This window comes from Helicoverpa armigera, chromosome 15, assembly GCF_030705265.1.
Source record: "Helicoverpa armigera isolate CAAS_96S chromosome 15, ASM3070526v1, whole genome shotgun sequence".
Classification (NCBI taxonomy): Eukaryota; Metazoa; Arthropoda; class Insecta; order Lepidoptera; family Noctuidae; genus Helicoverpa; species Helicoverpa armigera.
Window position 1 is genome coordinate 1062120 of NC_087134.1, and position 15073 is coordinate 1077192.

General features: G+C 35.5%; 2 protein-coding genes across 2 annotated transcripts; one reads left to right on the top strand and one right to left on the bottom strand.

Moving 5' to 3' along the window:
• Nucleotides 1-726: 726 nt before the first annotated feature.
• LOC110381296 (uncharacterized) lies at nucleotides 727-13733 on the bottom strand. Its single transcript, XM_064038345.1, has 10 exons — nucleotides 13532-13733; nucleotides 13166-13448; nucleotides 10558-10777; nucleotides 6935-7098; nucleotides 6491-6567; nucleotides 6086-6204; nucleotides 5574-5703; nucleotides 5084-5196; nucleotides 3112-3276; nucleotides 727-2671 (listed from the first exon to the last, which is right to left on the bottom strand). The coding sequence occupies exons 1-10, from the start codon at nucleotides 13592-13594 to the stop codon at nucleotides 2173-2175; spliced, it is 1833 nt and encodes a 610-aa protein (XP_063894415.1). The 5' UTR covers nucleotides 13595-13733; the 3' UTR covers nucleotides 727-2172.
• A 260-nt stretch (nucleotides 13734-13993) lies between these two features.
• LOC110381298 (ER membrane protein complex subunit 7) lies at nucleotides 13994-14914 on the top strand. Its single transcript, XM_021341595.3, has one exon. It carries the CDS (start codon nucleotides 14142-14144, stop codon nucleotides 14817-14819), a length of 678 nt encoding a protein of 225 aa, XP_021197270.1. The 5' UTR covers nucleotides 13994-14141; the 3' UTR covers nucleotides 14820-14914.
• Nucleotides 14915-15073: the final 159 nt, after the last annotated feature.

Consider the following 15073-nt stretch of genomic DNA (forward strand, 5'->3'; position numbering starts at 1 on the left):
AAATACACTAGTCTTGTCCCTCAGTCTTACTTTATCGAAAGATATTATTGACCTAGCCTTTGTTCCCGCGGCTTGAGACATTATTTTAAGTAAGATTTCTGATAGTTGTAGCATATTTAGATTTTTTTTTCTTTAAATGACTGTAGTCTAGCTGCCTTGTTTTCAAATGTACAACCAACGATTCACTTACACCTATTGTGGCTTAGAACTATTCGCCTCAGGAATTGTATTATTTGGGCTCTAACAATTTCCTAGTGCCAACACGAAACACTACTTTTATCCCCCAAAATACTGAACAGTACTTGGGTACTTGATTAACTACAATATCTCGTAAAGGGAACTTCTCAAGCCGCTCATCTTAACCTAAATTTTTGGCAGTAGTCAACGAACCAACATATACAAACAATCCAGCTTACGACTATTTTACATTCGCTATGGCGAACTGCAAATTACTACAATACTTTACACCTACATTGTCTTTATCTTTACAAAATCTTTCTAGTTCTAGAGCTTTCCTTTCCCTTGAAGTATTATCGAATTTATCTTTTCTATCCATTCTTCTATATGCGCAACAGCAAAGTAACGAACGTGATATTGAAATACTAGACGTGCTTTAAAAAGACTAATTAAGTGAAATGCACTAAGGTTGGTTTTCACCACCCCACAATCAATAAGATTTAGCGCTAAATATGTATAATGTTTAAAACTAATTCGATTGTTTTTTTTTTTCAGTCAATACTGGTTTTAAATACAGTTAGCGCCAAATACATTAACTGGGTGGTGGGTTTATGCTTGCTTTAAGATAATTTAGTTGGGTAAAGTGCAATTAATTTAAGACGATAATAATTTAATGATTGAGTTACAAAGTTAATTATTAAATACATAAACATTTTCCCAACAAAACTAGGCTGTTTACCTGTTGCTATCAAAAATAGTTACATATCTGTTACGTATTTATTCAGGCCAACGTTTCGGAAGATCTTTTGAGGTAAGGTATTAAATATATGGATATTTTAACAAAGTTGTTAACGTCATTTTAAGGTTTATTTTTAGAAACGAAAAAATGTTTCTGGTCCTTTGATACAATTTATAATACGCTTTTAGAACGAAAAGGTTTAATACATTTACTTGTATTTTCAAAAATATTGTGATGTAATATGTTTCAGTTTTAACAGTTCATAAGTTAGTAAAATAAGTCGATGTAAAAGTTTCTTGCTTTGTGCAAATAAATACTGTAAATAGTTCACCTTTGCGTTTAATCAGCGTTCGAAAAATAAATAGGTATTCCAAATAAAATACATTTTTCAAAATATGTTAACTTTTTCGGTTTAGATTTTTATAGAGAGCTTTTATTATTGTACTGTGATTATTTAGTTTTAAGGCCGTTATTTTGTTTTAATTTTGCTGTCCTATTCTGCATGTAACGATTGTCACAATTCGTCAAATCATGTTTGAGAACTAACAACGCCTCCGAAATATTTGTCAGGTGCCTTTTAAGTCTTTTGTTGTAACTTTCTAAACTACCTATGATATTCAGATCAAAGCACAGTCTATATAAACACAGCTACCTTAGTTCTTCAAGGCTGACTGCAAAAAGTTTAGTGACTCGATATATGTCGCACGAATCAGTCCGATAAAATGTATTTTTAACAATCATCGATAAATCTATCGATCATCACTACCCTTAGCAAAATTAATTAACGGATGTGCCTTTTACTGGCAAAGTTTATTTGATAGTATTGTGATTTTTTTAGTATCTTCAAGTTTTAAAATACATACGTATAATAAAAAACAGAGACCGCACAAACAATGTCGATAATACAATTTTCAAACCAGTTCAATAAATATAGTTAAGTAGGTTTTATCGACATTGCACAAGCGATATCGATATCCAGCAAAGATGGACATACCTAGTCTTTTTGACATTATTACAATTTTGTACACAAAGTCGTCTACACAGAATTGAAAATAGAAGATTGTTACAACTGTGAAGTAGACGGATTCCATACAAAAATGCAACAACCAGACTAAAATCCAACAAATCTCTTTGAGAATGGTCTTTGGTCAAACCATCAGCGTACACAATACAAAACATATCCTACATACATAGAATATATGAGTGCAGTCGTGTGAATGAGCTTAGAGTAACTTACGTTAGCGACTAGGTTCAGTTCATGCGATGTTGGTCCGCGGCGACATGACGATGTAGTGGTGTTCGAGCGGCGGCGGCGGGATGATCGGCGACATCGGCATGTAATCACTCTCCACTTCATCTTTTAGACGTACTTTGCTAATCTGCTCGTGTCCTAATATGAGATCTACGATTTGCTGGGGGATAGATAGAGCCGCGACGCTGTCCTCTGTGAATTCTATGGAGAGGTCCGCTTCGAAGTCGAAGTCATTCTCGAGACATTCGACGGACTTCGAGCAGCGGTTGGTTTGAACGTGTTCTGTGTCGTCTAGAAACTCGCAGCTCTTCGTCTCGCCTTTAGAGAGGTTTCCGGAAGTGATTTTGAGGTTTTTCATCTTGCGACTGACCTTGAAACTCTTGAAGATGTCCCGTGTCGGCGTGAAGTCGAACTTTTTCTTTTTAGTTTCCACGTCTTTGTTCTCTTTTGATGTTTCTGATTTCTGGGAGCCGGCGACGCGTGAGTCGCTTTTGAGACGTTTTCTGAAGAAAAGGTAAATGCACTTTTGAATGACATGTTGTTTCTTTGAAAAAGTTCACGTTATTAGTAAGAAGCAATCTTTTATTAGAGATAGGGTGGGTGAACATTAGAAATAAGTTTCATTTAAAATGGTTTAGCCATATTAAGGGTTTTCATATACTTCGACAGGACTAGACGCTGGCCTCAACGTAGTTGGGAAAAGGTTCGGAGAATGATGATGAGTTTTCATCTAATAACACTGTTGCTCTGATGGTTATGGAAACTGTTAATATGTTTGGTTAAAAGTTATTCGAGTACAATGTTCGAAGCCTTAAATGGCTGACTTGTTGTAGTTATAACGACTATTAATAAATTGTCTGGATTAATCATGATATTTTTCAGGATACAATGTTAGCATTGCCACCTAAATAAAGCCCTATTTTCCTATATATTGCCTATTTACCTGAACACACTGAAGGGTTGCCTCTTGGGCAGCGTGTTGGTGGCGGCATGCGCTAGCGGCAGCGTGTTGGCGCAGCGGGCGGTGGGCAGGGCTCCGAGGGACGAGTGTCGGGTGACACTGCTTTCTCGAGGAGTGCCTACCCGGGACCACGAGCCCGGCTTTATACTGGGGGATAGATAGCATATTTTTCAAAATCAAAATACAAAAAAGTGTATCGTGATATATCGTGGAGTTAAGACTACCAAGTCCAATCTTAGACACAAAATAATAAAACATTAAAATACATTAAGGACGCTTGCTCGGTTTCTCGCAAATATCAATGTTTTTTAGGTACCATTTTGACACATAAGCAGTTACAATTTTGACAATATTATGGTATTAAATGAAAGGTAATTTATTCATCTCCACGTTAAATGCATTAGAATTACACAGTCCCATACTTTTTTTTTACACAATTTCGTTTTCACCGCCGGAAGAATCATAAAAAAGTACAAAAAAAGGAGTCTGAATAAGTACGTGTAACCCAAATGTGGAGTTGATTTAAAACTCCCAATAATAAAAAAATCACAGCTAATGTATTTTTCTACACGTTCAGCTATTTTTTTTTGGACATACATAAACCACTTTATAATTTACAATAAATTATAAAATCACTCTCAAATTTCTTCATACATTTTTTCGCTATGCGCACATCTCGGACCGTCATTCCGCGCTCAGACGCGCTCGTGGACGCACGGGTGTATCGCTTTGTCGGAAAAAATAAATACGTAAAATCTATGATAAAGAGTGTAACGATTTGTATACTGGGACTGAAATACGTTGATACTTTTTCGGATCAAAACAAAAGTATAATAAGTACGTACGTAAGTACGGCCATCATGTTGTATGATGGCAGTACTTACGTACGTACTTATTTTTAGGATTGTACAATATATGTATACCTATAATAGATACCTATTAAAATGACAGTAATAATTTTTTAATTCAAAATGGCGGGCACATTTTTTTAATAATTTGATATTATGAGTAATCAATTAAAAGATTTTTGGGGGTTGTGATTTTGAAAATGTGTATTTATTTCATGACGGCGAACTTTTTTTTATGAAATAGTAAATTTTTTTACAGATGCCACGGCCTAAAAAATTTGGATATAGACCAAAAAAAATGTTGGAGTTAAGAAATAAAATAATGACACATTTTAAGTATTTACCCAACTACGGTAAAGCCAAAGAAGAGTTGTGATTTTGAAAGGCTATGTATGTATGTATGAGTGTGTGTATGTTCATAATTAATGTTTTTTAATTTATGTTATATAAATTAATGTTTTTAAAATTCATAATTAATGATGGAAACACGACAAATGAGACACGACAACCGTTTTTAATAGTCCGCATCAAGACCGCCGTCGCAAATCACCGATCCTCTCGAAATACATATAGAGAGTTGCTACCAGCTACCATTAGTTGCTACCAATTGCTACCCTCGTGGTTTTGAAGATATTCAGCATCCTAAGGTTTACTTTATTACAGTTTAATTTCTCACAACTGTTTTTATTTTCATCCAAAATAAAAACTAGTTATAGTCGAAAAAAAAATATAATATAAAAAATCTTGGTATCAAATTTCGTTGAGTGATGTACAAAATCTGGCCAACAATGGCTTGTATGTGTGTGTGAGCGCAATGTCGTTGTGCTGTCGCTAGTTTACCTAAAATTTAGCGAGTGAGAAATGTAAAAGCGTCCTTAATCTCAATGTAAATAATTCGTGAATGCTCTCGCCTAACTACTAAGTATATTTTTGCTGGAATCCAAAAAATTGAAATTGTTTAATAAACGATTTTTAAGCACTTTCATTCTTTCTATTACTTGTTCAGACAACAATATAGTACTTTTTTTTACAAATGACAAGAGCCATTAATCATTGCTAATGTCTTTTATATCCATCGTATTGGTCTGTTAGTATCTGGTACTCACGGCGCGGGATGTCGTGGCGGCAGCGGCGGCGGGCGGCGGCGGCGCATGGTGGCGTACACGCACTCGCCCACGCACTCGTACGTCGGCTCCTCGCGCAGCGACGCGCCCAACGCCTAATCACACGACGTACATTACAAAAAACGTTTACTAAGAACTAAACTTCTAGGGCGGTCATTAGACTTACAATAACATTGTCCAATATAACAATGAAAATATTGTGCAAACAAAATTTTTGCCGCTAAAATCCAAACTTGCTCATTTCGTATTCGTAGTATTGCGCTCTCGCATTAAGCTGTAATTCCAAACTTTGGCAACTTTTACGATAAAATCAGAGTCTCATAACTAAAGATTAATTATCAACTCATCCATAGAATAGGTTCAAATTGTAAGGTTCAAAAGAGAAAGAGAGGACGAAGGAGAAAATATTTTTTGTGTACATACCGCCCCTAACAAAACAGGAAAAGGCTAAAATAAATGAACTAGAAGATACCTTAAAGACTCCATCAGGCACATCGCACGTGATGCTACACAAGGTGTTTGTGTTGGTGCATTCGGGCAAGTCAGGGATCTCTTCATAGATGCCCGACGCGACCGACAGCAACGACCGACGGTCTGACACGCTGCACGACAACCAATAATGTAAAAATAATGCACAAAACTATAGTGTTCGCGGCAATAAAACGTGCAAATAAGACAGTGCATATCACATTCTTTCTCGCACAAAGATTAGAGTAATGTACCCACTCCTAACGCACATTGCATTTTGTCGGCAATCCAGTAAATGTGCATTTCTACCGCAATCTAATTCCTCTACAAACTCAATCCTTGTAAAAATATTATTTTCTTAAAAAGAGTATCCATGGAGTTTCTTGCCGGCTCCATGAGACCCGACTACTTTTTAAAACCGTGCAACTATTGTGACGTTCCAAAAGAGACTGCAAAAGCCTATGGGAAATAAAAAACCTTTGAATTAAACACTATTAACATATTACTTGAACTGACCTGTCATCAAAAGACGTGACGGAGTGCGTGATGAATGGTTGCGCGAGCGCAGCCGTGGACGCCAGCTGTCCCGCGCCGCTGTACCGGGACAACTGACCCGTGGGAATGTGCTTCGACTCCTGAACAACGATTAAGTAAAATTTTTATTAGATTTTTTTATTGATTTTTATTAAATTTTAATGCCATTATATTTACGCTGTGACACTCGAAACCGAAAAATTTGACTTCGGCGGAAAAAAATATTAAGGGGAAAAAAGTAGCGTGCTGGTAAGACAGCGGGATATAGTTTCCATATACCTCCCTATTAGATGGAAGTTAGCATTATGCAGCCCAAAATAACTTTTCCACACAGAGTAGCAGCCAAAATCTAGTATTAACATAATTCTAAGTATGTATAGTATGTACCTTGGACATGACGAGATCAATATCGTCTAACGACACTTCTGAAGGGCCGCTGTACCAACTGCTGCGACGAACATCGCCTAGAACAACAATGTACACATGCTACACATATTAGGTATATAATAGTCGTTACTACTTTGAAAACGTGAAGGATTTACGAGGCGGTGACATTTGAAGACAACTGTCAGTGACGGGGACGTCGGCGGATAAGGTGCGTGATCCTCCTGCTTGGGTTTCTTCAAAATGTTTTCCTCTTCCTCCTGTTTCGCTTGCATGACTACAGCTCTCGTCAAATATAACTTTAAAAAAATACTTTTCGACTATAAAGTTGTCTGCTGCGGTAGCCTAAATGTATGAACAAAACATTCCTGCGCACGCGTGAGGCGACGTAGAACTTATGCGTCTAACTTCGAAGAAGACAAGTTATTTGAGGGAAACTACACATACCTATATCAGTGTCGGCATGTGTCTGCACGCGCAGGTCGCCGTCGCTCTTGCTGAGCTGGCGCCGCGCGCGCAAGCCGGCCCCGCAAAGCGCCCGCGCGGCCCGGGCTAGGGCTCCCGACACCGGCGACGACAGCTTTAGCAGCCCGCCGCCTTTGTCGAACGACCTGGGGGGAAAAAGCTGTTGAATTAGCGAACTAATTGTAGGATGTGCAAAGGACTAAAAGATAACAAATATTTTAGAAAAGGGGACAGGGAATTTGCAAAATATAATATACTTTCTAATGTTAATTGCCCCGATACCTACTGTCTTAAATACTTGACAAAGATACACCTAATGTCTTTCATGAACTTGGCAAAATTACACAGGCTTTTTTATCAAAGGAACTTCTTTGGAAAATAACCTTTCTAAGCGTGGAGCCACCTACCTGTATAGACAAAAAAGTACATGCAGGGTTCTTTACATCAATTTAATGTAACGTCTTTGACAAATAGCATTCCGAAGTGTTCCCATCTATACGAGTAATGAACATCACTAATTGCCACGGAACTAAATCAACAAATTAAAGTTAAACTATTTTACAAGGAAATAGGTTAACTAATAAAGATAAAAGCAATTATGAGGCCATTATGTTCACTTGTTTGTATCTCATTCATTAATTCAGGGAAAACCTGGTCTAATGTGTTGTATTTACCTAGAAAACATGTGGTATCGTCAATAACAACAAGCTTGACGTCATATAGTTAACAAAATATGTAACTAAACTATTAATTATTATTTGTATATGATGAGACATTGTTGGATTCATCACAAAAGCATTCGCGGACTTTGTTCCAGATTTTATTTATATTACTAACATAATAAACAGGAAACATTCGTTTCTTTGTACCCTAAAAGCTCAGAAACTGCTGAACCGATTTGAAACATTCTTCTCAAGCCAGGTTTAAGGTTATATTTTGTCCCGATACGCAGTAGTTACCACGGGACGTTGGTGGAACCGCGGGAAAACGTCTAGTGGAGTATTAATAAATTGGCGAATATATTTCTCATACTATGTATATGTATTAAATAATTGAATGCACTTTAAACACGCAACTGATACATGAAAGCTTTCGATAGCTACATTGAAACTGCCTTTCAAAAATTGCAACATTACGGTTCTGGGAATCAGTTCATTGTGCATTGTTACAGTTTGTTGTATGTGTATCGAGTATTTTGTCATTTCATTTTTATAACAAAATAAAACGTAATGCAGAACACTATAGTAGATCTTTATGGTACCAAAAACATGATCATTAGAGACAGAACAGTCGCCGTGGTAAAAAAATACGGCATTATTTTTATCCATTGTTCAGTTCTCTACTAAGTAGCTCTTTGTAGGAATAGTATTTATATAGTATAGTAGAATAGTAAAACCTACGCTATCCATTTCCACCTAGTTGCCTACATTACACATACATAAACTCTTTTGCAAAAAAAACGGGCACCTATGCGAAATCTTAGTTTTAAGGACTTTACGTGTATTTCAAAGGGTTTTAATGATTTTAGTATGTTTCTAGCATCAAAAGAGTTAGCCGAGCATGCGTGAGAGTGTATTCTAAATTTGAATTTTGTACAATTGCTATGAAATTGGTTAAACCTTGTTTTGGACTAATTGCTAGCAGAAAGTTCGTCGGTGTTTCGAAAAGTTTTTGAAGTGATTTTCAGAAAAATGATAATGCAGTTTTAATTAATGATTAATGTTCTTTTTTGTTGGATCAAAACATTTTTGAAAAACTATGCGTATTTGATAAAATTTTCACCTGCTCTAAATGGGATATACTGATGGTTGATGGCAATGTTAAGAGTTTCGGTATTTTAGTGTAAAGCGTTCTATTGTTTAGATATTGTACCCACGTGTTTTAAAATATCGCTTTTTCATAAATAAACACTATTTAGAATAGTATCAGTACTTTGAGCTGCGACAAAACCAATTTAAAGTAAGCAGTGCCGATCACAACTCGTCTCCTATCAGACTTTGACATTTTTAAAAGTCTTGAAATTCTACAAAATACAGAAAATAGCACAAAAACTGTGAGCACGAGGTCTTAAGGTCTCGTAATCACTGATTTTTAAACAACCTCGTCTCTTGGGAAACTCCGTAGACCTCTGAAGATCTATGAGTCTGAGCGTTCAAATAGCGTGTTTTCATCCCACGGACATTTTATTAAATAAACTTGCCTACAATGTGATTTTCTGGCATCTACAGCACTTTCTTGCTTAAATCATAACAATAATTGGCTATCTGCTCATTTCTTAAGAACCATACGTTTGGCCAATAATTTTGAATTCTTGACACCCTTTCAGCTAAATCGTCGTTTAGTAACCCGATACCTATGGAGTTATCGAGAGCTTCAACGCGGCAATAATTTGACTTTTTAGATAGCTTTAACCCTCCTCATCATTTTTCATGTGGTTAATTTTAACATTTATCACAAAATTTGGTATTTTATAAATGTCCAAGTCCGATAGGAGACGAGTTGTAATCGGCACTGCTTACTTTAAATTGGTTTTGTCGCAGCCATAGGTACTGATACTCTTCTAAATTGTGTTTATTTATGAAAAAGCGATATTTTAAAACACGTGGGTACAATATCTAAACAATAGAACGCTTTACACTTAAATACCGAAACTCTTAACATTGCCATCAACCATCAGTATAGCCCATTTAGAGCAGGTGAAAATTTTATCAAATACGCATAGTTTTTCAAAAATGTTTTATTCTAACAAAAAAGTACATTAATCATTAATTAAAACTGCATTATTATTTTTCTAAAAATCACTTCAAAAACTTTTCAAAACACCGACGAACTTTCTGCTAGCAATTAGTCCAAAACAAGGTTTAACCAATTTCTTAGCAATTGTACAAAATTCAAATTTAGAATACACTCTCACGCATCCTCGGCTAACTGTTTTGATGCTAGAAACATACTACAATCATCAAAACCCTTTGAAATACACGTAAAGTCCTTAAAACTAAGATTTCGCATAGGTGCCCGTTTTTTTTGCAAAAGAGTGTATTATGTTTGTTTTCTAAGTGTGTCACTTTGAATTTCCTTTTAATTATCTTGTTGTTTGTTTGTTTACCGCACTACTATAATTGTTATTTAATAAGTACTTAGTGGAAAACTTAGTTCATAATAAATCGTAGAAATAAAATTAAAAGAAAAAGTAGATGTTAAGTTTCTTTAAAAAATGAGCCCATAGTACATGTTAGTAATTTTAGTACATAAACAGTAACATGATTCTGAAATCAATTTTATGAATATGAACAAATGGACCCTAAGATATGGAGCCTATATAATGGACGATTATGATAAAGCAGCCTACTGAAATAACCCAGATTTATCGTTGACGCCAGAATTAGACTATATAATTCACAATGTAATATACCTTAAAAGGGGAAGCCCTTTTTATCTGTCTACTGCCAAGCAAAGAGAGGGATTCTAGTTTAATTTGTTGGCAATTCTGACATCAACTTTCATCCAATACCGTCCCACTAGTTGGGACTGGCATTTTGTCGTACCAAGAAGGCACCTATGTAACTTGAAAAAGTTTCTATATTTTTTAACATAAAAGCACCAACCTATCAACAACAAGCACACATATTCTGTTTGCATCTTCGTCTTCGAGCCTCACGTCGGAGATGTGCTTCCAGTCTATGAATGCGGCGAGGTGGGCCCGAGCCACGATCACGCCGCCCGGGGACAGCGTGACCACGGTATCAGCACTCAGGCCGCACTTCCGAGACAACTCCGTGGCTATCACGCTCACTGAGTACGAGTCTTTGAGCAATGGCTCGCTGTCTGCAAGTGATGAAGCATGATTTGAGAGAGTTTCTTGCATTGGAGAAGTCATAAATTATGTAAGAATTGGTAAAGGTTAAAATAAGCTGATATTGCAGCTGCAGTTAGTGCATTCTTTCAAATGAAGTGCAAAAGTATGCAAAGAATGTGATAATTTCATCACTTAGCGAATTTGTGGTAAAAATAAAATAGACGAAATCTGAATGCAGTTGCTTGCATTTATTAACGCTAAACTTGAATTTTAAACAACTGCCAATGCAAAAATACTCTCAATAACATTAAACAAACAGCCAAATGAGATGTTCAGTTACACAATGTTGTCATGTACTATTCAATGTTATATGATTGAGCTTACGACATTCTCGTACTACTCCAATTATGTCACACAACAATGATACAATATGTAGTACATCACCCGGGTGTTATCAACTCTGTCGCATAATGGTTAATGTCAATAATACCCGGCTAATGTTGACATTGAACATGCGGTCAATGACTCATTCTGACAAAAAGTTAAATGTATGTTTACGAAAATAAAGTTAAATCTTTTGGAATAACATGGGTGTTTTATTTTAAATTATTATTTGAAATGAGATATTGATAAAACAGTTAATCAAAATCTTTATGCTTCTGAATACTCTTACAGTCAATGAAGCATTGTAAAATGTAATCAGAAGTTATCTTTCAACAATTTGAAGACAAAACTGTTAATAAAAAAGTCTTAAATCTGTCTACAATTATATATTTCTAAATATAAGCAAGCTGTTTTCAGTAAGCAAAGCCTTGACATATATTTAGTTGCACAAAGCTTACTACAGCGCATTCCATACAAAGTGCACATGTGTGCAATATTGGTACACAATAGAACTTAATAGATCATTGTGTATTACAATTTGAAATGGGTTTTGTGCGTATTTGCATTCAATGTAGTGACGTCAATGGTGTTCATGCAAATTTCAGGCCATGGGCGGACAAATATATGTGATATGAATTTTCGACTGCATGAAACTGGCTCATGTATTATGAATAATTAAGAATTACGAATATTTGTTTAATTTAATTCTAAAATTGTTATTTTTTAATCTTTGGAGACAGTATTTTATGACCTTTTCCTCCCATTATGAAATCCCTCGGTAAAGTTTAATTTATTGCGCAGAAATATTTTGGAGTATTGCCAAGAAATAAACAAGCTTCTCAAGTTGTCATTAAATTGGAATTTGTTTTCATTTCAGTGTCTTTTGCTTTTTATCTACAAAAAAGGTAAACAGATGAGTGTTTTCCCAGAATTGAATAATTTTGTCTCAAGTGGGGTGCATGACCTTGTTCTCATCTGCATACAATACAGAAATCTCGGTACAATTCCTTCCATTGTGATTCCATGACTAAGGGTTTGTTGACTTGCAATAAAAAAGTATAGAGGCTATTCCAAATAAATCTTTATTTAATATCTGATGATAATGATGCTATGACTATAGAAGAGTAAAGATTTATCAGCCTATTGCTGACAATTTCATAGAAAAAATAATACTCATAATTTGTGTTACTGTATTAACAGTGCAGCCTATTTCGGAGGAAGTAATTTTTCGAGACTATTTTAGTTTTTATTTGCAGGTTTTTTTTTAATTTCTATAGTATTAAATAATCATTAATATAGATAGTAATATGTAGTTATCAAAAGTGTTATAGGAACTTAATGCCAAGTGTGGGAAAGTTTACATTTGAACTACTTGATAGTATTCAGTTAGAAGTAAGTAGTAACCAGTTGTATAGCTTACATAAACAACTAGTTAGTTACATATGAACCTTTTGCAGGTTTCCTCAATAAACTGTGTATCTAGGTCACATGTGGAATTAGGACTTGCTTCATAAGAATTTCATGATTCAGCCGACCTAAGTGTATTAGTCAGTCACTCATTTTTAGTACATAGATTCGTATTTTTAGAACTTGTCTGTATCTTATTTTTTTATTATTAATAATATCAGTAATATTAAAATTTTGGATTGTTTTTATTGTGAAAAGGTTTGTTTGACTATTGTGTATTTATGAATAAGTAGTTGCACTGACATTTAAAACAGTAAAAAGGGATTATGTTTCATTTTGTGCAATGAGTCACTCCTAAGGGAGACCTTTTGAGATAAAAACTATGGCTTTCACACAGTTAAAAAAATAATAATAAAATTAAGACAATCAGATACATTATCAAATAAAAATTATTTTTAATATTTTTCCATTATCTGCATGCATTGAAAACTACATTTTTTTTCAAGAGTCATTGAACACACATGCATTTACTGTTGTATCAGATTATACAGGAAATAGAAAAAGTTGCATTCTGTTTGGACTTTGACCACATGGACGAATGTGCAAAATAATGAAGGTAGACTTACCAAGTATTTTGCTTCCGTTTAACAAAGCCCGGATTTTTTCCATCCAAACTTGTGTGTCATGAAGAGATTGCGCTGCAAGCAAAACGCGCGGTTTTCGCGGCTCGTCAACAGAGAACACGGCGAAGGCATGTGGCCGCGTGCGAGACTTGGCTCTCTTCACCACGCAGCCCGACGGCAGCTCCACCGACCCAGCCGAAGCACCTGCCTCGCTGCAGTACACCGCCAGAGAAGCCCCCGAGCACGTCGGACTCGGTCTCAGAATACACCATTGTCTTTTCCACGACTGCCAATTACAAAATAATCAATGCCACAATGTTGTGTTGTGATACATCCCGATGAATAAATAATACACTTCACGAAACTTACCTTGAAAGGATTTAAGCCCAAATTAGATTTAAACGGATACTTAATCTCCAAGTATCCGGACATTGCGAGTTTTCCGTTTTTACAATGTAAAAAACATGTCTAATTTAAATAAACTTAAATAATAAACACGAGATGCACATGTTCAATCAAACAATATTGTTTACAAAAAATCATAGACAAACAACAAAAATAGGGATTGGTCGTTTATTTAAAATCGATATTTGAAAACCGGTTTTTCCCGACAAGATGGCTTAGTTTATGGTAATACCTCTCACGCTCCTGGATGGAAGAAAAAATCCAAATGTTTTTAAAGCAAGAATGGAGAAAAATTTATTAACTTTAAATTCATACGGGAATATTTTGTTTGAAGCCACTTATCAAAGCGCTTGGAGTAATCAATCAGTAATCAGCTTTTAAAAACTCAGATATTTTGACAATGATAACGATTTGTCATGTCATTATGTCAATTGTGTCAAAGTCTTCCATTCCAATATCCGACGAGATTATTTTGTGCATTGAAATCGATCGTGACTGTTTAATTTGTGCGGAATTAAATTAAAATCCAAGAATACCAGTGATATCTACTACACAGAAATCAAAACCATATAAAATGAAGCAACTAACTTCATTACTTTTTACAGTATGCATATTTTCCTATGTACAATCTGCAATCAATCTTCCTGAAGAAGATGTTGGCAACGGCAGATATTCTATCGAAGGAAAAGTCTTTCCACCAGAAGAGCAAGACCTGGGCCCTTGGCAAGTTGATACACGTATCCATGTGAATGGTGGTGAATACATTGGCTTCATAAGGGATGATGGCTCATTCGTCATACACAATGTACCATCGGGTTCATACGTTGTTGAAATCTTGCACCCTGACTACATATACGAACCAATCAGAGTGGAGATCAACTCTAAGGGGAAGTACAGAGCCAGGAAAGTGAACTACATACAAACTTCACAGGTTATCCAAGTGCCTTACCCACTAAGACTCAAAGCTTTGTCAAAGTTCAGGTATTTCCAAGTTAGAGAGCAATGGCGATTGACTGACTTCCTGTTCAACCCTATGGTCATTATGATGGTGCTGCCACTGCTGTTCATCATGATTTTGCCTAAAATGATGAATGACCCTGAGACTAAGGAGGACTTGAAGCAAATAAGCAACTTAGCAAAGATGTCGGAGATGCCTGAAATGTCAGAGATGTTCACTTCATTGTTCAGTGGTGGTGCTGCGGCCAAGGCATCTTCAACTTCTAAAGCCAAACAAATAAAGAAAAGGCAGTAGCATTATTCTAGTTCAATATTATTGATAAGTATTTATGGTCAATAAGTTTATTGATATGTATAGTGATGTAAAAATTAAATAAATTGATAAATGAACTGTGTTTGTAAATATGTATTCCTACCAACTCATTGTTTTATAGTGATGGAATGCTTTTGTCACTGTTGAGCTATTGAGTTCAATATTTACACAATCATTCCAATTTTGCAATGTTAGAAAAGGAGAATAGAAGATTTCTACTAGACATAGTTCTTTTG

Bases quoted from the DNA above. Each gene is read 5' to 3' on its own strand.
- LOC110381296 (XM_064038345.1), bottom strand. From the start codon at position 13,594: ATGTCCGGATACTTGGAGATTAAGTATCCGTTTAAATCTAATTTGGGC. The intron at 7,099-10,557 runs GTTGGTGCTTTT...TTTTCCCCCCAG, and splicing joins TGTGTGCTTGTTGTTGATAG to GTCGTTCGACAAAGGCGGCG. The intron at 5,197-5,573 runs GTATCTTCTAGT...TCGTGTGATTAG, and splicing joins TGCCTGATGGAGTCTTTAAG to GCGTTGGGCGCGTCGCTGCG.
- LOC110381298 (XM_021341595.3), top strand. From the start codon at position 14,142: ATGAAGCAACTAACTTCATTACTTTTTACAGTATGCATATTTTCCTAT.